The sequence below is a fragment of the Sciurus vulgaris genome (genome assembly GCF_902686455.1).
Source record: "Sciurus vulgaris genome assembly, chromosome: 1".
NCBI lineage: Eukaryota > Metazoa > Chordata > Mammalia > Rodentia > Sciuridae > Sciurus > Sciurus vulgaris.
In genome coordinates this window covers 58,265,774-58,292,908 of record NC_136461.1, presented here as the reverse complement: position 1 = coordinate 58,292,908, position 27,135 = coordinate 58,265,774, and the positions used below count along the sequence as shown (strand labels likewise).

General features: G+C 33.9%; 1 protein-coding gene across 1 annotated transcript in view; it reads left to right on the top strand.

Moving 5' to 3' along the window:
• LRRC40 (leucine rich repeat containing 40) overlaps positions 1–14,822 on the top strand; it is a 54,601-nt gene extending 39,779 nt beyond the window's left edge. The window contains 8 exon segments of the mRNA XM_079129014.1: positions 4,460–4,567; positions 6,966–7,076; positions 9,322–9,399; positions 11,409–11,468; positions 11,470–11,534; positions 11,537–11,591; positions 13,737–13,789; positions 13,792–14,822. Coding sequence (XP_078985140.1) covers positions 4,460–4,567; positions 6,966–7,076; positions 9,322–9,399; positions 11,409–11,468; positions 11,470–11,534; positions 11,537–11,591; positions 13,737–13,789; positions 13,792–13,841 — 580 coding nt within the window. The 3' untranslated portion in view covers positions 13,842–14,822.
• The last annotated feature ends 12,313 nt before the right edge of the window (positions 14,823–27,135 follow it).

Genomic DNA, 27,135 nt, shown 5'->3' with positions numbered 1-27,135 from the left:
CAGGCAAAAAGCATGAGAGCTGTACCCTGTTAATTTATCTGAATATTATTAGATAACTATATCATAGTTATAAGGTCCTCTTATAGCAGATACTTTAAACTGAAGCCATTACAATGTTGTTATATAAATCAAGATAAAGCCGAAAAATTTTTTATTCATTGTGGAAGTGTATTAATATTGGGGAAAGATGATACCTTTGCAAAGATCGAAGTTACTTGTCAAGTATTCTTTCAGTACTATCTAAGGCAACAATAATAAAAATAAGACATACTGTCAGGAGTTTTTGGTGATTGGTTCATGTACAGGTATTGCATGGAAACAGAAGAAGACAGACTCAAGTCAGATGGGTGACTAGATTTTATGAAGAATCAACACAACCATCATCAGGGTCTGGCCACTTATCCTTACTGTATCAGTAGAAGCATGTTCTCAACAGTCAGCAAACAGTCTTCCATTTCAATGGTCCACTTTTCTTTTTTCTTTTTTTTTCATGCCATTAAGAAATTTTTTTTTTATTGTAAACAAATGGGATACATGTTGTTTCTATGTTGTACATGGAGTAAAGGCATACCATTTGTGTAATCATAAATTACATAGGGTAATGTTGTTTGATTCATTCTGTTATTTTTTTGCCTTCCCCCCCCCCTCCCACCCCTCTTTTCCCCTCTATAGTCCTTTATTCCTCCATTCTTGCCCCCCTCCCACCCCCCATTGTGTGTCATCATCCGCTTATTAGTGAGATCATTCGTCCTTTGGTTTTTTGAGATTGGCTATCTCACTTAGCATGATATTCTCCAGTTTTCATCCATTTGCCTGCAAATGCCATAATTTTATCATTCTTTATGGCAGAGTAATATTCCATTATTATATTATATACCACAAGTTTCTTTATCCATCATCAATTTTTTAAAAAAATTTATTTTAATTAAAAATCATAAATTTATATAGGGCAATATTGTTTGATTCATTCTGTTATTTTTTTCCCTTCCCCTCACCCCTCCCACCCCTCTTTTCCCTCTATACAGTACTCCTTCCTCCATTCTTACCACCCTCCTTATCCCTAACCCTAAACCTAACCCTAATCCTAACACTAACCCCTCATACCCCCCCTTATATGTCCTCATCCGCTTATCAGTGAGATCATTCGTCCTTTAGTTTTTTGAGATTGGCTTATCTCACTTAGCATGATATCCTCCAATTTCATCCTTAGAAGATGGAAAGATCTCCCATGTTCTTGGATAAGCAGAATTAATATTGTCAAAATGGCCATACTACCAAAAGTGCTATACAGATTCAATGCAATTCCAATTAAAATCCCAATGACGTACCTTACAGAAATAGAGCAAGCAATTATGAAATTCATCTGGAAGAATAAGAACCCAGGAATAGCTAAAGCAATCCTCAGTAGAAAGAGTGAAGGCAGGGGGTATCGCAATACCAGATCTTCAACTCTATTACAAAGCAATAGTAACAAAAAAACGGCATGGTATTGGTACCAAAATAGACAGGTAGATCAATGGTACAGAATAGAGGACATGGACACAAACCCAATAAATACAATTTCTCATATGAGACAAAGGTGCCAAAAATATGCAATGGAGAAAAGATAGCCTCTTCAAACAAATGGTGCTGGTAAAACTGGAAATCCATATGCAACAGAATGAAACTAATCCTATCTCTCCCCTGCACAAAACTCACTCAAAATGGATCAAGGACTCTCGGAATCAGATCAGAGACCCTGCATCTTATAGAAGAAAAAGTAGGTCCAAATCTTCAACTTGTTGGCTTAGGATCGACTTCCTTAACAGGACTCCCATAGCACAAGAAATAAAAAAGATAGTCTAGTATCACCACTGGGATAGATTCAAACTAAAAGCTTTCTCTCAGCAAGGAAACTGTCAGTAATGTGAAGAGAGAGCCTACAGAGTGGGAGAATATCTTGCCATACTTCAGATAGAGCGCTAATTTCCAGAATCTATAAAGAACTCAAAAAACTCTACACCAAGAATATAAATAATCCATCAACAAATGGGCTAAGGGAATGAACAGACACTTCACAGAAGAAGATGTACAAGCAATCAACAGATATATGAAAAAAAATGTTCAACATCTCTAGTAAATAAGAGAAATGCAAATCAAAAGACTACCCTAAGATTTCATCTCACCCCAATTAGAATGGCGATTATCAAGAACACAAGCAACAATAGGTGTTGGCGAGGATGTGGGGGAAAAGGTACACTCATACATTGCTGGTGGGGTTTGCAAATTAGTGCAGGCCACTCTGGAAGCAGTATGGATATTGCTCAGAAAGCTTGGAATGGAACCACTAGTTGACCCATCTATCCTATCCTTGGCCTATACCCAAAGGACTTAAAGGCAGCATACTACAGAGATACAGCCACATCAATGTTCATAGCTGCTCAATTCACTATAGCAGATTGTGGAACCAACCTAGATACCCTTCAGTTGATGAATGGATAAAGAAACTGTGACATATATATACAATGGAATATTACTCCACCATGAAGAGTGATAAAATTATTCCTTTGCAGGCAAGTGGATGAAATTGGAGAATAGCATGCTAAGTGAGATAAGCCATCTCAAAAACTAAAGGACGAATGATCTCAATTTTCCATGCACATTGTTCTCATGTCTTGTTTGCCACTCTTTGATGTATGTAATCACTCCTCTAAGCCAGTTTCTTTTGGCCACTCTAACATAGACAGTATTCCTCTGCACATATATTGTGTTCCTCTTCTCATATAGCATTGTTACCTTAGCACATCTTCCACATAATGTATCTGGTTCAGTAGATGTTCTTAGGAATCTGTTAAGTACCAAATTCTTGCTGGGTGCCTTGAATACATTAATTGATGAAATAGACTTAATTCCTGTCATAGATTCCTTAGCTTAGAATGTCATTTTGTCCTTATCTTATCTTCCATTCCTTCCACCTGAATGTTTTATTGAGTCCTTATCCTGTTGCTAGTCACTATACTAGATACTTTCTGAAGACTATGGTATTTATTTATGCATAACTTTATAAAGTAGTCTTGATCCAAAAGTAGCATAACATTCCTACTTTTTAAGGGCATAGATGCTACAAAAGCATGAAAAAACGTACATGTTAGGTTGCTTGGATTATAACTTTTTATTGTAACTTATTATTCTTAGAGACTTTAATTTGAACCAAGTATTCTTTTAAAATAAACAAGTATAATGCATTCAACTAAATTCTGAAAGTAGTATGACTCTCAAGTTTGATTAGCATAAATCATTTACCCATGATTTTTAGCATTTATAATTGGGGAAATATGAAAATGCTATATCTGTAGAACAGAAAATGGGGTGCTAAAGCAGAAGTGGAAGACATAATAACTGGGATTTTGTCTGTCTTTTTTCCTCTCTGTATTATGATGACTTTCTTACACAGTTCCATGTAACAACTGTTCTCTCGTCCATGTAGTCCTTATAGTCATTCATTTGGCATTCCATTGAAGTTTCTTTAAAGTGAATGACATTGTGTTAGGCATTAAATCATTGTAAAAAAAAAAAAAAAAGTAAGAATGATGGCTAATTATAATATCACCACAAATTGATAAATCTATACATGTCAGAGTTCTATATTTTTGCTCAATTAAACTATTAAGAAATTCAACTGAAAATTTTAATAAAAGAAAATTTACGTATATGGGTATCTGCAAAAGATGTGGGATAAATAAAGTACTAAGCTTCAAGGAAGGTAAATTGCAAACTCATTAATGGTGAAACCAGGAATAGTTTATCTCAGCCCACTATTCTGTCTACCTGGTCACATACTAAAGGAGAGAGAAATTTGTCTAGGTGACTAACCGAAAACTAATTTAGCATAATATTTAACATTTTATATATATATATATATATATATATATATATTAGTTGTAGGTGGATACAGTACCTTTTTATTTTATTTATTTATTTTATGTGGTTTTGAGGATTGAACCTAGTGCCTCACTAACACTAGGAGAGCGCTCTACCAGAGCCAACTACTCCAACCCCTAATGTTGAACTTTTAAAAGTGGTTGACAGATAACCCCTCTTACAGATTTTTTAAGAAAAGGGGCAACAACTAACTTTTAAAATTATGAATTTTAAAATTATGAATTTTTTAGTCAGAGGTAGACATATCCATTTACTATGTATGACTTCTAGATTTCCTAGACTCTGAAAGTATTTCTATTTTTGTTCACATTTTCATATGTACGTATGCAGAAAGTGTGGCACAATGTGTTGTAACACAGTTCATTGTCTAAATTCCAAACAGTGAACTGGTAAATTTTTGTGCCATTCTTTGTAAAACTTCATAATCTCTACCTTGAAATTTTTCATAAAATATTTAAAGGCCTTTTAAAAAGAATAATAATAATCATCTTTCTGAATTATTAAGAATATTTCATTTTTTATACCATTTTTCATTTAGTGATAAGCAAGCAACTTTGATTCCTGATGAAGTTTTTGATGCAATAAAAAACAACATCATCACTTCTGTTAACTTCAGTAAGAATCAACTATGTGAAATTCCAAAAAGGTAAGAACTATTCATGAGGCAGTTTCTACTAAGACATGACTTATTAATATTAGAGGAATATAGCGAAATGTCTGAGACACTTGTATTTTTTCTGGGAGGTAGAGAGAGTTTTTCAAAGTTTGTTACTCTTTTACATTGTAAACTAGGAAAATAGGTATTAAAGTTATTAAAATATTGTTACTTTTTCTATATAATGAAATATTGAAGGAAAATTATTAAGAGATCATACAATGCCAGGTCTATGTGAATTAATAGGAATTTCATTTTGGACCTTATGTTAATGAATTGCCAAGCCACTGAAATTTCCTATTGATTAAAAAAAAGCAAAATTGAACCCTGTTAATAATTTCTTCTCTGAAAGAGTTCTTCACTTGCAATTATTAGAACTCACTTGCCTTTCTGATCAGGTTACATAGCTTCTCTTGGTTTCCTCACCTGTGAAGTAGGAATAATAATAATATCTGTTTATAAGAATTAAATAACAAAATCCACATATTGCATTTAACCAGGCTTAGTACTTAGTAAGCACTTACATATTAAAAGTGAAAAAAAAAATGAGGAGAAGGATATATTGAGAAAATAGAATGGCTTTCATCTAAATGTCCCCAAATTTTTTCATATGTTTAAAATTTTTAAAAGCTAGCCAAAGTATGAAGTTTATTCTGTTTATAAAATATAGAACTATAGGTCCTGAAAGATGACAACTTTAAGAACATTCATTGCAAAAGGAGGTCTGGTCCATTTTCTGATTGTTTCTTGTTTAAACGACTGAGAGGATATTTGATAGAATAGTTGAGCGTTTAGATTTGCTTGCAGATAGGATGGGGGAACTAGGATCAAACAAGTAATTCAGGAATTAAGATAGATTTAAGAGATCTTATCTTATTACTTTCTCATTTGATTCTGCAATGTGGTTCTTCTTATGCAAAACATTGTTAGTCTGTTACCATAGCTATTGTGTCACTTTTTTAGCAACTTAGAAGGTCAAAGAAGAAAGATAATAAAAACATACTTTGCTTTAGAAAATTTCTAAACCATTCCTCTCTTACATTTTTAATTTATAGTTCATATGTTTTACCATACTTTCAGATTATAAAAACAATATATATTCATAAGATTTTGGACCACGACTTACGAATTATAGTCCTATCACTGATATATTCTGTTATCTTAAAGATACTTTATTTCAAGCAATTCCTATCTGGAATTATATATTTGTTTACCTATATTATAAACAACTTTAAAAATCTAATTTACCTACATAACAAAGTTAATAACAATAAATCATTTTTTCTTTAGGCCAAATTTCCAGAAAAATTACTAAGTCAAAGAATTTAACTTATAATGCATGTATCTAATAATTTTTTTAAAAAAATTTGTGTCAGTTATTTGGAACTCTTTTATTCCATCTTCTGCACAGCATTTCACATTCTTTTTTCTTTGCTAATGTGATAAACTAAAAATGATTTGTTATAGTTTAACTTTCATTTCTTAGCAATTATAGTGTAATTAAAACTACTAAGCTTGATTAGACTTACTTTAGAATGTTTAATATTTCTTCTTTAAGTTTTTAACCTAAGCTGCTTAGTGGTGACACTTACCAAACCTAGGAATTAATCTCATTTTCTTGTAATCATCATGAAATGAATGAAAATTTAGATAATGGGTACTGTTAAAAAAAAAGTTGATATATTTTTAAAATATTTTGAGGTAGAGTGAGGGTATAGCCCAGTAGTAGAGAAGTTACCCAGTGTGTATGAAACCTTGAATTTAATTCCCAGTACCACAAAAAAATAAAAATAAAATTTTATATACATAGATTTTTATATATAGATATATAATTATATATCTCTATATATATTTTTTAATATATGTGAGTACCAGACATAATATTAAGTAATCTACAGAAAATACTACTATGATATAGATATATGTTCAACAATTTATTTTATGGATTCAGGTCATTAACAGAATAAGTATAAAAATTTCTTAGATCTGATTTTTCCTTTTTGTATCACAATTGGTGTAAATTCAGAATAAGATTTTTGTTGTGGTGGTGGTGGTACCAGGGATTGAACCCAAGGCCTTGTGCATGCAAGGTAAGTACTCTACCAACTGAGGTATATCCTCAGCCCCAGAATAAGTATATATTAAAATTAAACTTCATCATACAGTTAGGGTCAACTAGAAGTTCTTAGACAAATGATAGTAAGCTTATTTAATTTTTAAAATTTTTTATTAGTTATATATCTAAACTTTATTTTTTAAAATTTTTGTGAAAATGTAAAACAAAATCATAATTAGAAATAATATAGTATTCTATTATGATCTGCTATTGTTTTGAAGTTCTGGTAGTGAATTCAGTGCTAACATTTTTTAACAACTATTTTTGTTTCAGGATTGTAGAACTGAAGGAAATGGTTTCTGATGTCAATCTCAGTTTTAATAAGCTTTCCTCTATATCCTTGGAGTTATGTATGCTTCAAAAATTGACTTTTTTAGATCTAAGGTATTTATTGCTTCTGTTGTTTGACTTTTTTAAAATTATGACTTGTCTTCAAGTTTTGCATAACTTGCCCTTTTTGTCATGTTTTCATATGTAAGTATGGAAGCTGCTCTTTAGTTTATTAATAATATTATAAAGGAAATCTAAAGTTAAGTATTAAAGAAACGTTTGAATCAGACATCATTTGTAAGCACTTTATAAATTGTGATAAGACAGAATTATTTAAAAAAATGTTAAAAATAATAGCACATTATTGAGATTCCTGCCTAAGCAAAATTACAAATAACAAATGGAAAATACTTCCTTTTTATTGCTTATTTCCTGCAAGTAAATAGCATAAAATTGGTACACCCCGTGCTGGCACAGCAGCTTGCAAGGGTTCTCTTTAAGGAAACTACTTGGTTTCAAAATAGTCCATTAAATACACAAGGCCATAAATAAAGTTTAAAGAAAAAAAACTGGACAACAAAAAGAAACTGCTTTAATTTCTGTAGAAGTAATAGGAGGTTTAAGTGTGTCCAACTTAAAGTGATGGAAATCGAAGTATGACAGTTCTTTAAGGGTACCAATAGATTCTCAATGGTTAGTTTAAAATTATTTGTTTGCTTAGAATCTTTTTTTTTTTTTTTTGTAAACTATATCTCTATTGCTTGGGCTTTCCCATGTTTTTAAATTTATTCTAGATGTGTTATCATTCATTTAAAGAATAGCTGTTCCTGCTTTGCTCAGTGTTCAAGTAACCACTAAGTTATATCTTTTTTAGGCTTTGTTCTTGCAGACAGATGATTTTTTACTTATGGGATTCAAGCAAAATATACTAACACTCAGCTCTCACTAGATATTTAACTGCTTCTATATGGGGATGGCAAACGGTTTTCTTTACAGGAAACTGTAAATGATATTTTAGTTCCATAGTGATGGAGCTGAGGGAATGAATCCGTGTCCCTGTTGCTGCTGTCTTTATTTCTTTTTTGCCCCCAGTCTTTTGTTTATATGAATGGGACTGTCTGTATCCATAACTGGGAGTTTCTAATTAAATGACCAAATTTTACTTTTATATCTGATATCAGTAACTATAACACTCTCTAGGAAAAGAATAGTAATCAGCAATGGTTATTATACCACAACCTAATACAGATAATAGTTGGGGAAAAATAATGGAAAAAGGACATAGGTCTCACCATAGAAAGTAAGACTGTTACTCTTTGGACCTGACTTTTTTTTTTTTGGGTACCGGGCATTGAACCCAGTGATGCTTAACCACTGGGCCAATCCCAGGTCCTTTGCTAAGTACCTCACTAAGTTGCTGAGGCTGACTTTGAACTCCTCCTGCCTCAGCCTCCTGGAGCCCTTGGGATTACAGGTGTGGGCCATCACACTCGTGGTTGACTTTTTACTAGTTTCTTTGGGTTACACATAATATTAGGGGTTCATTTTAACATAATTATAAAACTGAAATATAAGGGTTTGACTTTTGAACCCAAAGAAAGAGGTTAGAGAAAATTAGTATGTTTTAATAGACACCTGGTTGGGAATAATTTTATTACAAATGTTTTCTGCTTGTAGTTTGTCTGTCTCTGCCTTCCTGTTAACCTTTCTTCTAACATTGTTCCCAGATCCTTCCAACAATGAATAAGATTCTATTTACTGCCATGTTCATTATACATCTAAAAAAAAAAAAATTCACTGTGCAAATTGAAACACTATACTTAAAATATAAATGAACTTGCTTAATAGCTTGTAAGTAAAAAGATCCAGGTTTCCAAACCTATAAAATCTCTTTAACTCATTTTATTTTTTTCCTGTAATGTTCTTCTTGGAGTAAAATGTCATGTCTGTTTGCAAGACATATGTTAATGCTGAGAGAATATTTGTTTTATGTGGGATTACCATCATGTTCTGAAGGGCCTAGACTGTGAGAAATATTGCTGAACTCAATTTGAAAGAGTTAAGAGATTAATAAATAAATAAATAAAATGAAAGCTAAAAAATTAAGAGTATAGTTTACAATGTTTACCCTGTTGAATATTATTAAAAAGTTGTTTTCATTATCATTGGGTTGCATATTGGTGTTATTTAGATTTGACACACTAGTCAAATGCTTGAACCAGCTGACTCAGAATTCAGCATTAATGAGATCAGATTAAGGACTGACAAACTGATATGTGCACTTTTTTCTGCTCAAAATTTTAATCATTAATTAGACTCATAAAATTTTTATTTTGCTCTATTTTGATTTCCAATTTAGGAACAATTTTTTAAATTCTTTGCCAGAAGAAATGAAATTGTTGATAAGACTACAAACGATCAATCTTTCCTTTAATAGGTAAGAAAAGAGATAATTCCAACAGCCATTCTATGGAAACTATATTGATCTTTCTTACTAGAGAAAACAATTAAAAGAATGAATTAACAAAAAGAACCCATATTTACTTTATTTCAATATCCAGATTTTATTTCATCTTGTTTTATTTAGAATCAAGTGATGTTGCTTTCTTAGAATTCTTACAATTGATGTCTAGCAGATTTTTTGTTCCATTTTACAATTTGTAGAAACCTGTAGCTTAGTAGAAAGACAAATAATACAAAATAAATAATTGTAATAATAAGGTAAATAATCATAATTGTTATGATGGAAACATAGTGCATAGGAAAGGTCCCTGAGATTAACTGAAGGTAGTGGAGGTAGCATTGAAACTAAGGCTTGAATAGATGTTTGCCAGGCACTTGGGGGAGAAGGCATCCCAGTTAGAACAAATAACATATGCTGAGGCCCAAACATATAAAACATGGTATGTTGGAAAAACTTCAAGAAATTCAGTATTCTTTGCTATATAAATTGAGGAGTTTTGGTATAGCAGAGATAGATAAGGTTGGGTATTTGAACAATAATTAGCCCCTTAAGGCTTTTAAGATAAGTGAACAGATTTTCTACAAACACTATCAGATTCTGCAGATAAGTAGGAATAACTAATACTTATGAGAAGCTATTTATCTGCTGCTAGTAGTACATGAATTATCCCTCTGTACAAAAATCCTATATGGTAGATTGTGTTGTATGTCTATTTAAAAATCAAAGATTCAAAGTTAAATAAATTACTTAAGGTGTACATATGTGGTAAGTTATAGAGCTGGGATTAGAGTCTACGTGGTTTTGCCCAAAAGTAAGGGTGTTAGCAACCATAGCATATTGTTTGTTATGATAAAAATTAATTCTAACAGCAATTTAATAAAACTATTAATAGCTAATATTTACTGTAATCCAGGATGTTCTAAAGGTTTTCAAATATATTTATTTAGTCCTTAGAACAAATTTATATTATATAGTTTAGTACTCATATTATTCCTTATAGATGAGGAAGCTGATACATAGAAATGTTAAAATACATACTTTTTTGTTCTCTTTTTCAATATTGTTTTTGTCATGTATAGTGGTATACCATTATTGTCATTATTTAAAAAATATATGCATTGCTCAGCTCTCTCCTAATTTTACCTAGAGATTGAGTTATCAGTTTCTCCATTGAGCTATTGAGCTCTCAGCTGAATTGTATTCTTGGTTATTGACTCAGTGCCACTGAAACTTCAGAGTTTTCTTGAGTTTCCCTATCATTATCACTTCTTTTGCATCCAAACAACAAAGGAAGGAAAGAAGGGCAGTAGTGAAGTGAAAAAGTCACAGATAAAAGGTTCTCCATCAGCCTGCCCTTTTCTTTGCTAGTTCAGGTTACTGTTTACCACTACTGAAACTGGGATAGTGTATATCCCTGAAGGGTTCCTCCATGATTTTGTTAATTGTGAGAATGGCTCAGAGCACCATCAGCCTTTCTCCTTCTTGTGGCATCCTCAGGATTGATTTGGAGAAGGATGTCAGAATCTATGCAGTTTGCTATCATTTTTAAGAAATCCATAGTGTACTCATTGTGGATGACTCAGTCAAATCAAAATATAAATATCAAATTTACATAATATATGGGCAAGCAACTCATACGAAGTGTATATGAACTAAGGAAGAATATCTGCATGAAGATATTGAATAGAAAATCTGAGGAAGATTTTCTTATCTCCTGAATGAACAGAAAAATATAGGAAATTTTATTTTAAAGTTTTGATTTTATTTAATCAATATAGTCTGTCTAATATGTATCTCAAGGTTTCTAGAGTTAGTCCCATTTTCTTTATTTTCTGGAAAGTTTGAATTTAGGACACATACCAAATATATTGTAAAATACACTAATGTAAATATTATTTCAGGGTATAAAACTTAAGCTCATCTATTTTAAGGATTTGAGCCTCCGATTATAGTATATTTAGGTGTTCTGTTTATATTAACAGGTTCAAAATGCTACCTGAAGTTTTGTATTGTATCTCAACGCTTGAAACAGTTCGATTAGTAACATCAGGTTGGATCTGTGGATGCTCAGAAAATGAGGATGATGGAAAATCTGACCACATTGGACCTTCAAATAATGATCTCCTACAAATTCCACCAGAGCTTGGTAATTGTGTGAACTTAAGGTATACCAGTCTACTGAATTTTTCCATTTATTCAGTTCATTTGTTGAAGTGATTTGTTGTTGTTCAGATAATCTTTTAGAAAGTGAAGTAACAAACTTAATATCCTGTTAAAATAATGATTAACAAGACTCAAAATCGCCATTCTGTTTTTCAAATTTTACCACATATTTTCATGTTTATATATATGTTTTCTTATATGTGTATAAATATGCTGTTGTTTCTAGTAGTATTTTCTCCATCTTTGGGAGTTTTTTTGGTGGGAGGGGTAAGTGCCAGAAATTGAACTTGTGGGTGCCTAACCTGAACCACATCCCAGCACTTTTTATCTTTCATTTTGAGACAGGGTCTCACTAAGTTGCTCAGGGGCCTCATTAAGTAGCTGAGGCTGGCCTCAGATTCCTGAGCCCTGGGATTACAGGCGTGTGCCACCATGCTCAGTTCTCATCTATTTCTTTTGAAAACCATCCCTATTCTCCAAGCAAAATTACTCTGTATTCTGATTTGGACTTATTTTTTTGTCTTTTAGAAAAGAGATGTTCCCATACTTAGAACATAGTAAGCACCTAATAAGTGCCGCTTACATGCATATAAAAGGAGTTCCAGATGTTAATGAAAAGCTAACTAGTTAAGTAGAATGTTAGAAGTATCTTAATTAGTGATAACTGCATTTTAATTGACATATTTCACTTCACTGGGGTAGCACTGGCATCTGCTGTGGTACCTCATATTGTAAATTATAGACGATGAGTATAGTTGATTCTCATTATTTGCTCTAGTCATGTTCTACAAAATTACTATGAACTTATTTAGTGAATATTGAACTAGTGTTTCTAGTGGAAGTATAGGGTAAGGTTTTTCCAAGAGTTTGGTCACAATATTTTCATATACCCATCAATACATAAACTTAGTTTGTGTGTGTTTCAGTATAAAGACATTACTGTTCCTTCATTTACGTTAAATTCATGGCCCACAGCACTATAATTTATGCCTGACTAAAGCTTACCCCACATATGTGTTTTCTCCAGAAGGCATATTTGGGCTTAAAGAAAACTAGATAGCACTTCAGCACTACACTTGGGGGCCATTTTTAACAGTAGAATCACCAACAGAGTACAGAAATTTTAAAAATGTGGCACCAAATGGACCACAGAAATGACATTTGTTTACAGTGTAAGAGCTGAAACAAGAAGGCAGAACCTCACCTTGTATGACTTCAACTGGGGTCACACCAGTCTGATGACTCAAATTTTATTCCCTGTGCATGTCCATGAATGACCTTGGAAGTGTCACACATTGATTTTGGGGTTACAAACAAAATTTAATGAGTAGGTAGATTTGCAGATATGAAATCTGTGAATAATGAGGTTCAACTCTAACTCCTTTTTCTAGAAATTCAACTACATCTTTAAAAGAAACAAATATTTGAAGATATAATTTAGATAAACGGTATAATATGGTGTAAGTCATTTGACAAATTCTTAAGATGTTACAAATTGTCTCTTCAAATTGAGGATATTTCATTAATTGTGTAAATAACAAAAGAACAAGCACTTAAATCTAAAGTGAACCTTATTTACAAACACAGAAGACTGTTGTGTGTATGTCTGCTCAACAGAGGGAGGGGTGAGATATATATTAATGTTTTGCAGGGCCAGGAGGACATACTACATTGATTACGTTATAGTCCTTGGCATGGGTACTTGACAGTTTGCTTATTCTAATACTTGTCTAAATCTAATGCAGTCAGGTAGTATGTGGTGTTATAAGATTGGGAAGAAGCTAGACAGAATGGTAGTTCAAATCACAACTGTATCATTTGCAGCTGTTTTAACTTCAACAAATCTGTCTTACCCCTGTAAATATGCTTCCTCATCTGTAAAATGAATATTCATATCCAATAGCATAAGATTGTTAAAAATATTGAGTCAAGGAATGTACATTATCTTTTACCCAATAGTTGTTCAACTTATGTTGTTTGAATTCTTATTTTAGTTGTAATTCCAACTATTTAAATGTTCAGTTTTGAAAGGGGACAAATATGAAAAATATCCATTTTATTTGTGGAATGCAAGTAAAAATTATTTCCATTAAAAAAAATCTCACTAATAGAAAGTGTTGAAATTCTCAATTTCTCTTTTGTTTTAGAACTTTACTACTAGATGGAAATCCATTCCGTGTTCCTCGAGCAGCTATATTAATGAAGGAACCGCCGCTATACTGGAGTACTTGAGAGACCGAATTCCTACTTAATGGCATTTTCTAATCCTGATCATCATGTTAATTCTTAGAAGAATATTACATTTGTTTTAGTGTCATCCTAAAGGTGATTGCTGTAACTGATCTCCTAGTTTACCAGTTATCGCCTAGCCATTGGTATAATTGGCCTGGGCTATTTTCACTGCCAATAAATATTTTTCATTGATAACTATTCAACATTTTTTTCTAAGGTGTTGTGTACATTTATAATGGTATTAATCACATACATTTCATCTGAATGTTTTCCACAGAATTTATCTTACCCACACTCATTCCCTTAAAAGTTGCAAGCACTTTCTTCAGAGTGAATTTTTTTGTAAAATGATTTAATATTTTTATAACAAAGCATTTTTGTAGAATTGTTTCTTTTTTTCATTTCTTTTTTGTAATCCATACAATATAACCTGTTGACTTGAATATGAGTATTTAATTTCTACCTTTTCATTAGATATAAAACCAAAATGAACTTTATTGGATACTTTTTTTTGGGGATAAGAAAAAAAATTACTTCATTACCTGTGATAGAACTTTGTGATATGGTTGATCTCAGTATAAGTTTTTAAATTAACATTCACTTTTGTTTTAATCTAGTTGGAATGTTTCTTTTCTAATGATTGAGTAGGTCTTTTTCCCCTGTTTTGTGAAATCATTTCATTAGGTTTGCTAGTTTCTCAAAAATAATACTCAAGATAGTATTATTGGAGAAAATGAAGTGTTATTGTAACTGCTTTTACAATTGTGACTTTAAAATTTGACATTTTTTTTAAAGTGGTATCTTAGTATTGTTTTCATATGATAATCTAGTACTTTTAGATTTAGGAGAATTAGAGATTGGATCTGTATATTCCCCCTGGGGAGTGTGAGCATTTAAACATCTTTTGTTCCTTAAGGAAAAAGAAAATGAAGACCTTATTAATTCTATAGGTAGCAGCAACAGAAGACAATTAATAACATATACCATATAGAAATCTTTAAGCCAGTATGGTATAGTGGCACATGCCTGTAATCCCAACGAGGCAAGAGGATCACCAGTTCAAGGCCAGCATCAGCAACTTAATGAGCCCTGTCTCAAAAATAAAATAAAAGGTTGAGGATGTAGCTCAGTGCTTGCCTAGCATGTGTGAGGTCCTGGGATCAAGTCCCAGACATACACAAAAAGAAAGAAAGAAGGGCAGGAAGGAAGGAAGAAGAAGGGACTGAATCTTAAATGAACTTTGTTTCAACACTTATTTAGCAGGTATTTGTATACTTAATATACTTGTGGGTATGTTTTAATCTAACTTTGTGCATCTTTTTATTTTCAGCACCTTAATTTTAAAATTTACTTACAGTCTTGGTAAGATTAAATTTACAGTTTTACAGTAATTTTCTAAAAGGGAATTTGATATAGGTAAACTCAATTTAATAAAATTAAATATAAACATTTTTGTTTATACCAAAATTATCAGAATTAGTTGATCAGTCATTATGAGACTTACCATATAATTCTATTAAGTAGCCAATTCAATAAGCGTGTATCAATAGATATGTAGATAGGTAACTTTAGATGATTGAGGCATGCTTACATAATGAAAAAATCATTGCTAATAAAGATAAATACATGTTCATAATAAAAATTACATTGTTCAAATATTGATTACAGTGTTTGTTTTTGTTTTAAAAGAAATATGCCCTTTTCATGTCACAACTCTGTTTCTAAGAAGTCTGCTTTGATAGTAAACAAAGACACTTTACAATAAGGTGACATTTTATTATTATACAATAAAGAGACTTTTATGTTATTCAAAACACTTTTTTTAAATACTGAAAAAGTTGAGTACACCAAAGCCGAAAAATGGCTCTGCTATACACTGCACAGCATTATTTTAGTCCCTGTATTTTATATCTGTACAGAAAGCATCTTCAAAATGCATTCTAATCACATTGTACACCTTTACCAATTAGTGTCAATACATAAAATAAAACTGGAGTACAGCTTGCATTTGCAAATTAACTGACAAAGTAATTTCACTGATTCAGTAAATTTAAAATATAGATTCATAGGACTTCTTTGCACAGAAAATGAAGCAGTTTTCAAGGTCGTTATGGTCTCATACTGCAAAAAAAACCATTAAGTACATTCACAATCTATGTTAATAAAGTAGTAAATATGTCTTCATTCAGTTTTATTTACATCAATATGTTGTTCAACTAAAAAGTACTGTTAATCATGATACAGTAGTCCTTTTAACACATACAAAAATGACAATTTTTATATATAATTTTAAGCTCAAAATCACAATTATCTCAAAATATTAATTACAATACAGCCATTTCAATTAAACATGTCATGATTTGATTTTTTTTATAAAATGTTAAAACTTTTTTATTAAAGAAAGCAATTTGTTTTGAATTGGCTAGCATATACCCAAGTAGAAAATCTTAAATGTTAAGAGGTGTTTCCTGCCCCCCTCCCACCCAAATTTGTATACAGCCACCTAGGCTAGCAAAGAGACAGAAAAGGCCCCAATTTATAAAGATTAAGCCTCTTTTGCTATACTGCTGTGGCTTGTTGGTTCTTCCATAAAAGCTTTACAAGGGGAGTATCAGTAAATGATGCAATGAAATGCATGCATTAATATACAGTATGTCTATGTAAAATGTCAGCATTTACTAATGCACATTAAAATGTTCACAAAGACTGCAAAAGAAGTCATAAAGAAGCACTTTATCTACTAATTGCATATTGTAAACTTGAAAATTACTTAACATAATTTAATTTCTTTGAAATCAGATCCCAATTCAAGTTCTTTCTCTGACTAAAGGAGTTCTGGTTACTTGGCCTTAAGATGTCACTGTTGTGCTGCACATATGGTAGTGAAGTCAGATATAAAAGAATATGACTCTAGAAACTGTCTTCAGTTTACTAAAATAATGACTCAAAGTTGCATCACTGCCTAGGAATTTTTCTTGAACTTACAAGAGAGTGAAATATTTCACTAACTGATTAATATGACCTCAAATGAAAAATTTGTGTTTTGTATGTATTTGGCACATATGAAAATATTAATTTATATAAGTGAAATTAGAACTTTATAGAATAATAAAAGCATTATGCCCAAAAATAACAGAGGTCAAAAGTAATCAATTGTAGTTCAGAAAATAATTTTCATAGATACTTAACCTCAAAACAATATAGAGTATCTTTTTACTTGTAATTATTAACCAATCATTTGAAAATGTACCACTGTTCTCCTTTAGAATCACTTGGTTAATTTAATATTTCTCTGAATAGAATGAGACCATAGTTCATATTATGGTTTACAAACATCAGCTGGGTGAGGGGTACCTTTGGGGTGGTGTAAAATGGAAAAACACTGTACATGCAATATATCTACAGTAATCTTGTAATAAACTTTTACAAGGTCATTTGTGATAGTCTTTGAGCAGAATTCTGTAGATTTACCTCAGATTTTCCATTAAACTGGGAAAAAAAAATTCCTCCTTATGTAGACAATGTCACATCCCCAAGCTTCCTTTAGTCCCTTCTATACACTGAATACAAAGAGAAACTTGATTGGTTCTTCAAGCAAAATATATGGTTGATCTATCAATTATCTTTCTCTTCAAACAAAATAATAAGGCTTTGCATTTTACAGGAGGAAAACAAAGGGAAATGCCTAATCATCATTGAGCAGAAGTATTATAACATTTATTGCATTCCTTTGACACTAGGGCATCAAAGCTAAAACTAAATTCAAAGAGTTTTAAAACAACATAAAAATCATTTCTGACCTGAATTAGATGCCTTTCCCACATTCAAGAACCAGTAAGAGTCCTCTGGGTGGAAAGACAAGCATGAAAATAACTTATTTCAATAGTACAATTCTGAAAATAAATTACTTTTCTAGCAAGTATGGGAACTGCTTAATATTCTTTCTGCCTGAGAGTTTCATCTTGAATTTCCTGACTAAATGAGAGATTCTTCAGTAGAGAGCTAGGGCAGTGCAAGAGGGGTAGAGAGATACAGGAAATACAATGTGATTTCTTTTGTCCATTTGTCAAATGCTTTCCTTAATCCTGCTCTCTTAAAGGTCAACTGACCTGCATACTTAGACATTATTTAACTTCATTACTTCAGCTGTGCAAAACAAATGAGCAAAGAAAAATCCTCCTATGTATACGTGTCTATATAGACACAAAACCTGAGTCACAGTAAGTTTTTAATATAAGAAAACTTCTCTTAATGTAGGAAAATAACCTATAAAGAGGCCAAAAATAGCTTTGTACACTATATGCAGCTAATTTTAAACTTCACTGTGCTTAAGTATCGCATTTTATAAGACTCAGCAAACGGGGATCATTTACATTGATAATTTTCTTAACTATAACTGAGATAACTACATTTTTATCTCTAACATCTATTTTCATTCTTCTGAATTCATCAGCTTTCAAAAAATCTATACACACATTTAAATAAATCTTGTTCAATTTCTGACAAACTTCCTGGTTTTTTCTAAATGTGAGGACAGAGGAGATTTGGGGGTACTAGTGCCAAGTTATGATGGAGTTATAAAGTTTAAAACACAAATCTATTAAAAGAAACATTACTAGCAAAAATATTTCATAGACAGAGTTGGGCCAAAGTCTGCATGAAGCTATTCTCTCCTTTTCAGGTTCCCAATTCCTTCTATCTCCACCCTCCATTTCCTTAGGTTTCAGTGAGTTTCTGAAGTTTTTCATACTTGAACACTGAATTTTCCCAACTGAAATTCCCTTGCTCAATATTGTCTTTCCTTGCCTATATCTTCTGTTATTTCTCTCTCCTCTCAGTAGCCTCAATACTCTGGAATAATTTCTTGACCTCCCATCTGGTGCCAATTTAAACTAATCCTAGGAGAAAATGCTTACATGTCCCCCACTGTCTTTGTCATTTGGATACTGATTTAAGGCTCAGTTCAGGATATACTTATTCCCTGGGCTATATGACAGATGCATATTGAGGATACTTTTATAGGAAAATGAGTGAAACTTGCTTTTTCATGCTAACCTCAGTGGTTTGTCATTAATTATTCATTAGTCACTGACACTTTTGAGAAGGAAGCCATCTGAACAAAAAGGTTAGATCTTTCATCTGTGGTTCAATAGGAGGAGAGTTGAATACTTGCATTAGTAGTTGAAGGAATTCTGGGCAGTGCTTGTGAATGCTGTCTTTTCTCCTGGGCCAGTGAGCCTGGTTTAGGGATAGGATGGGAAATGCATGCAGGAGGTAAAGGATTTTTTGGGCAGTGCTTGTGAATGCTGTCTTTTCTCCTGGGCCAGTGAGCCTGGTTTAGGGATAGGATGGGAAATGCATGCAGGAGGTAAAGGATTTTTGGCATTAGCAAGGGAACTGTAGTCTCCTCCTGCCTGATTAATGACAGTTGCCTGAAGGATTTTGCATTGTGCAGAAGGCTAAAAGCAGAGTCATACTTTCTTTGCCAACAGACTTGTTGCCATGGGAACCAATGCAGAAAAATGAATATATGACGAGACACGAAGGATTAAATGTGGAAAAAATTGATAGGGAGTTGGTTTCTACATGGCAATTTGAGCATTTGGGATTTAAAGAAACAGGATGTTCCTCATGTATCCAGATCAATGAAAATGGACAAAATGACTTGGCTGGTTGCTGGTCCTAGGAGGCCAAAAGTATGGAATACAGGGAGAAAGTAATATGCATATTGTAGTTTGCATAAGGGAAACTGTAAAATCCAATTCTGTTTCCTGATAAGGTTAAGCTCTTCAGCCCAAATGTTAAATTAAGTGTGTATGATCAGATATGTCCTTTGGGAAGACTTGATAAACAAAAGCAGCCTGCTGTAACAATTCTAACCTTCCAAAGCTAGCACACACTAGCTGACAAAATTACCTGCACACCTAGTATTTATTGCTGAAGCATCTTTCCTAATACTCAAAAACAAAGAACAACCAAGAAAAAAAAAAACACACACACACACACACACAATTTACAAATATATAGCTCCCGTCCCCAAGAAGGCAGCTGTTATAAGTAGCCAAGAACTTAGTTTCTTATTAAGGAATAATATTTCACTTGAAAGAAGTCCTCCCTGTGTTTCTCTTGTCATTCTGGACCTCATAGTAAAACTGATCAAACCAGACGTCCTAGTCCAGGAAAATGTTTAACAGGGATTAATTTTAGCCTAATCTGAGAACTGCTTGTGTTGTATTTGCTGAGGGCACCAAAGAGACTGCCACCCTTCCTCTCTCTCAAGCTTCCCCAAAGGCTGTCTACTAAAATTCTTTATTTAATGCCTTATTCCTATTGCTTTAGACTTGGTCTATATTGAAATGCAGTTTCTCTAAAGGGGAGACAGGGAAAGGTCACCCTGTAGAAGACTCGACCCTTCCTGGAGATCTAGTTTTCAAGTATTAGTGACATCCTTCACCTGAAGTCCTCCTCTTTCCTCAAACACATGAAGGGAAAAAACAAAAACAAAACAAAAAAAACCCCAAAAACTAGAAACAACACTCACCTCGGCAATGGATAGGATATAGAGGAAGCAGCAGACAAACCAGTACTGGGAAATTATCTTTCGGGTACATCTAATGGCAAATGGTCTGAATAAAATGGGCTTTTCTGCAAGAAGTACACTGGGCAGAGATTTCACTAGAAATGTTTTCTTACTAATGACTTCCTGATCTGTTTGTTAGAGTTCCTTACTGAAGCCTTTAACAATCTCAACAGTGAGTTCTTGAAATGTCAAAAGCCCATTAGTTCTTTCCTTCCAAGAGTACTTAACAGAATTCTGAAATCCAATAACATGCCTAAATTTTTCTACCGCTTATAGTTTGGAGACAAATTTTGATAATACAGGACTCTAAACGAATGTTAGAATTCTGTGGTCTTGCTTATGCCAAGCAAATTTCTTATGTCAATATTCCAGAAATTTTCAGAATTGGAGACTTCCAAGTTTGAGGTTTTTTTTGTTTGTTTGTTTGTTTTAAGATAGGAATAACGTGATGCAAGACCAATATTTATTGCTACATGAAGCCTTGTTTTTTACTAAGGACAGGTAAGCAGATCTCTTTCTGAGATAGGCAAATATGACACAATGGGGTCTTCACAAGCAACTATGCTTTTGAATTTGTAATAGGATAAACGAGAGGGCTGCTTTTCATTTTTATATCATCTCTTTGTTTTTGCAGCACTGGGGATTGAACCCAGGAGTGCTCTACCTCTAAGCTGACCCCCAATCCTTTTTTATTTCAAGATAGGGTCTCACTAAGTTACTTAGGGCCTTCTAAGTTGCTGAGGCTGGCCTGAAACTTGTGATCCTCCTGCCTTGCCTTCAAGTTGCTGGGATTACAGGCATGCACCACTGCCTAGTTCCCTGTTTTTGTTTTTGCTTTTTTGTTTTTTTGGGGAGAGTGGGCAGGTACCAAGGATTGAACTCAGGGGCACTCGGCCACTGAGTCACATCCCTATTTTGTATTTTATTTAGAGACAGGGTCTCACTGAGTTACTTAGCACCTCGCTTTTGCTGAGGCTGCCTTTGAACTCATGATTCTCCTGAGCCGCTGGAATCACAGGCATGGGACACAACATCCCCACTTCCTACTGTCTTTAAAATCAGGCAGCTAATGCCTGGAAGAAGACTAGCTGGTCGGGACTGAACTAAAGACTGATCAGCTTTTGTTGTGGCTGTCTACTGATCCTCTCACTGATAGATCATACCTTGGACAAACTTGAACTTCTCCAGGGCAAGTATTTAATAATTTTACCATACCCATTCATTCCTCAGACCATTAAAAGCTTACAACAAACCTCATAAGGTATTAAGAATTAAAATTCTGCTGCTTCAATTTTTTAAAACAATTTGATTTGCCCTCTCTCTCTGAGGTCATAGAAGTGATTCTCTGCTATATCACATACATAGAGTTACAGAGAAGGTCTGGTGGGGCAGGCCAGGTGGCCATTTCAGTCATCCGCCTAAGTGACATGCATCAGACATGATCTGGGTCCACCTCATTCCAGGTACTCTTTACTTTATTCCCTAGAAAATTTTATCTTAGGTGCTGTTCAAGTATCAACAAATCCTATTCTGTTTTAACACAAAGTCTTCTCCTCATAGTGGGGTGTTTGCTAACAGTAAGGAGTGTCATTTTTTCCCTATATTTAGGTACATGATAAGTGTTTACAATATGCAAATCTATCAAAAGTCCACACATCTTTAATATGGTGTTTAAAACACAAATGATTCTTTCAAAGCAAAGATATCCAGGGGCATCAAAAGTTAACTTCTGTTCTTTCCTTCCCTCAAATTAATCCCTTCAACCCGAACATTATACTTTGTTCTCAAACCTTGAGTTTCATGTTGGGTCTTCAGTGTCTTCCCTCCAGGGAAGATGACCTGATTCCTGCAGGTCCTCTGACTTTGATGCTTAAGGGGCAACCCTCTGGAAGGACAAAGTCAAAGACAAATGGAAAGCTAAAGCTTAGCTGGTTTGTGAGTATTCCTTCCCCATAGGATTCATTCAGGATGAGACTTCAGTTCTTTATGTCTCCACTGTCATCTGAGACTTGTCCACACACACACACACACACACACACAGCCTGTCTTCCTAAGGGAATAGAAAAATGTTTCTCATTCACAGTAAAGCCAAACAGAAGCATTTGCCATTTTATCAGGCTGTGAGAGAAAGTGATAATACATTGTTCTGTGCTCCCCTCCTATTTTGTGCGCACACAGCCGCATTTATTAGACTTTTCATGTGTCTGTCTTCCTACTAGACTGCGCGTTTCTTGAGGAAGGGGCAATGGCTTATTGATATTTGTAACTTTGTTGTTCTCTTAGTAGACTTTGAACATAATCCTTTGCTCATTAACATTTGCTGATTAAACTGGATAGCAAGAAAATATATGCTTTTAAAATCAGTTTTTTTTTTTTTTTTTTTTTAAGACAATAAATACTAAAGACAAACCTAGGATGGTCCAGAGACTGACTTAGTTGAGAACCATTTAAACATCTCTCTAAGACCTGCGAGTTCTCAGTGGCAGAGCACCTGCATGCTCAGCATGCTCAAGGCCCTGGGTTTAAGCCCCAGGAACAACACCTCCCTAACCTGTATCTATTCACACCTGCAGGTCTGGGGAATTCTCAAAACACAAATAATAGAAGGTGTAGGTGAGCATGCTGGGAATATTCATGGAAAGTAAAAAGGGGAAAAAAGATATAGTCCCTTACCTTTGAGTACTTTATGATGATCTAGAGCCCTAGGTTGCAGAGATAGCAATTATAATTTTTAGGAAATCTATAGAAATGAAAAAAGGGGGCGAGGGTTGGTATTGAGAAAGAGAAAGGGAGAGAGGTGTGTGTGTGTGTACAAAGAGAAGCAGGGGTAAGAGGAGGAGGAGGGGAGTGGGGGAGAGAGAGAGAGGAGATTTTCCCAAGTTTGAACTTCTCTGGGAAATGACCACATAGATCTGCAATGTCATTAGCAGTGTCTCTGGCTTTATAAAGAACATACCAGAGTGCTGGCCTGCGAGAGAAATCTGCCTTGATCATAAGGAGACTGTGAGATCCTATCAAGTACAAAACACTGAGAAGTCCATGATCCCAAAAGTTTGGCTGAAGAATTATGTTCCAACACTTGCTATCAAAGATAGCTGGTTTGAAACAAAGGACAGCCAGTAGAGACACTTGTTACAAGTTAGCTACAGTTTATATAATGATAACAGAAGAGAAATCTAATTTGGAAAATGAGACTTGCCCACAACTTAACATTCTTTCTTTTAGGGAATTCTGGCTTATTGAGCACCAATAAAGTGAAGTCTTGCTTATGCCTATCATTCACTTATCCCTGAGGGAGGTGACACAATTGGACAGTCAGTATCTTGGGGCAGGGAGAAGGTAGGGAAGGTTTTAAAGGGTTCAATGCTTTTGGCAGCTTTACCACAGCTGGTGAAGGCCCCACCTAACCCAATCTCAGCGACGTTCCTGTTTGTTCTGCCTAAAAGCAAAGCTTCCCGACCTCTTCACATCATGGCACAGATAGAAAATGATAATGTTTGTTCAGCATTATGGGACACAGATGGGTAGGAAAGTGAAAGCAATAAGTCATAAGCCCTGAGGCTCCCAGGGGATCATTATCAACACAAAGAGAACTATGCTGGCCATTGGGTAGGAAGCACTGATCTAGAGAATGTTCCTAGGAATAAAAAATAATCCATATATAACCAAGGAGAAAAAAAATACTGTAGGTAATATCTGATGCCAAAAATCTAGAGGTAGTATAACACCAGCAGAAAAAGCACAAAGAACTATTGGAGTACCTAGAAACTAACAAAGAGTTTTCTCATTATTTTAAGTAAAATTCTTCCTAATTTTCATTCTCATATTTAGTTCTCTGACTAAATCTATCAGAAGCTTATGGAAGCCTGATAAGGGATGAAAATGATGATGAAATACAAAACAAGGCAAATTAAAAAATGCCAAATGCTACGTCCAAAAGAACAGACCCATGACAGACACTTGCTGAAATTGCTTTAAGATCTGCAGCAACATTGTATACAAGTTAAATTTGTTCAGGAGATACTGAAAAGAGAGGAAGCACATCTGGGAAACCAAACCAAGGTGGTTGGCTTGAGGTGACAAGGTTATGAACACCACACATCTGAGAAGGTTGAGTCCGATTTGCTAAGAAAGAGCCCAATGTCCTAATAGCTGGTGATCATGTGACTAGAAGAAACTGCTTCCTTTGGAGGAAAATGACAGGGTATTAAAGTTTTACATAAAACTCCAGGAAAGAACATCTTATTTTCCTTTTACTTTGGTTTTCAGTTGGAAGAAAGCAATACTAAGGATTGGCAGAGAAATACTATATACACACACAAATAAGGGTTTTGATGGGATTAGCAGAGGAGAAGCCCAGACAAGGGTGCTAGCTGAACTAGAAGGGTGAAGACATAATTAGCTTAGAAGAAGTAAACGGAAACATTTGACTTTTTTAGCAACCATTCAGCCATCAGAGGACCTGAAATTTCAAACACCTAAGATCCAAAATAGCCAGAGTACATGTGTCATCCAGGCTGCCAGAGCTCTGTGCCTTCAATATCCAGACAATCTGGTCGAAAGATGAGAGTCCTAGGGAGACTGTAAGCTACCCCTGGAATCTGATTTTCACTTTGAGATGCTTTTCAAAATGCATTCCTTATTATTCAGTTCATAATTTAAAAAAACTGATTATAATATTACTCTGATTCCTTGTGCAGAGAGAAAAAATGAAAAATTATCAGTTTATAGCTGATACCTTGTTACAACCTGATACCTGCTGAAAATAAAGCTCTACAGATACACACATGTTCAGATGGATCAGTTTTAGAATTATATAAAGGTTATTCTAGGTAAGCTTAGTTCTGGATGTTTAAGTTTTGGAGAGCTCATTTAAATTTTAAGTAATTTGTAGCAAATTAAATATGTCCTACATATTTGGACTGAAGGAAGTGTGGATAAAATAATGGGCAATCAACCCCAAAGACTTGGAAAACAAAAGCAAGTTAGAGAACGATTAGATGGGTAGATGTGATAATTAAACTGAACAATTAAGAAACATCAAAATTTTAAACACACACTCATCCAAGGCTGATAAGAGCAGAGTCAGTGTTCTGGGTAGTTGATTCCATTGAAGAGGTTTAGTCAAATATCACAGAAACCACTTAAAAAACTCAAAACTCTTCTGTATTTCTCATGTTTGGAGTATAGTTTCAAGTTAATTCTCTCAGAAGAGTATGAAAAGGGTGTTTACTAAGAATTGCATCAATCCAGCAGTCTACAAGGGGGTTGTGCTGAGCCTGTGGGTACCTAAGCCATAGAAATGCCAAGGAGCAGGCAATAAAATCTACATATAAGGCCGCCATCTGGTGGTGGATCTTTAACTGCAGAAACATGTTCCTTAAAGAGTATGTGGATGTGATTTCATACCATTCAAATCTACATCTTGCACAACTGTAGAAACGAAAAGATGTACCCCATTTGTGTACAATGAATCAAAATGCAGTCTGTAAAAATAAAAAATAATTTTAAAAAGTACGTGGGTGTGGACTATATATATATGGGTGTAGTATATGAAAACTTGAACTCAGCAATTTAAACTGAGGGTTTTATTGGGTTGAAACACATGTTTTGTTGCTTTATCAGTCTTATCAGGGTGGGTTAACAGAGAGACTTAGTAGCCCCTGGGAGGAATCTATAAAAAACAGCATCAACTCTTTCCTGAGGGGAGACAGAGGAGTCAGATCCTTTCAAGATCCTTTTCAGTCAGTCTTAGGACAAAACAATAATTTACCTCATTTCTTCATAGAACTTTTACCTATGTCAATATTGTCTGATATTGAACTTTATTTCAGGAAAGTGCTCTGACAATGTTTTATAAGATAACTTGTAGTGATTTTCCTTGTTCTGAGAAGATGCATGACTAGAAAAATCACTAGTACATTGCAAAAACAGTTCCTAGAAATGCATAGCAGTTAAACTAAATATATTGATAATAGATGCATTATTTTTCATGTTGAATTGACACCTGGAAGAACCGGAGGGACGTTGGAAACCAAGAAGAGCTGAAGCATCACTCTTTTAGCCAGAGGAAAGGAGAGGGTAAAGGAGAGGAAGGGAATCCAGGGGTCTGAAGTAGGGGCACCAGCACCAACAGTCCAGAGGAGATAGATGCTGGAATCTGATTTCTTTCAGTTTCTTTCCATTTCTCTTTATCAGTCTTTTCTTTTGCTCATTCTTGTTCCCTTAATAATTTAATTTCCCCTTCCAGACCTTGTCCATTCTTACTCTTATTTACTATTCTAAAATTCTTTTACTTAAAATACCTAAAGTACTCTTACTATTCTCCAGTACTCTCTCTCCTTTACTATCCTAAGATGGCATCACTCTTTCAATTAATATTTCACTTTTACATTTTATTTTTCATATAATTTTTGTTCAAGCAGACTTGGCATTCCTTTCTTATGCAAATATACAGACACTGGCCTATCAGACCAAACAGTAGGCCCTTGGATAGTTGGAGGCAGCAGGCTGTCAAAGAAGACAATGATAGAAGTTTCCTCTAAGGTAGATTCATGACCTCTAGATCTTTCTAAATCCAAAAATTTCATGAAAAGAAGATAATTAGCCAAAACAGAGAGTTGGCAAGTTCTCTTTATAAAAAAGCACTTGAAAAGCAGAGGCAAGATGGGAGTAATTAGTTTTAGATAAGCAAAATAATAGACAACAAATATTTGATGTATGGGAATACTCAG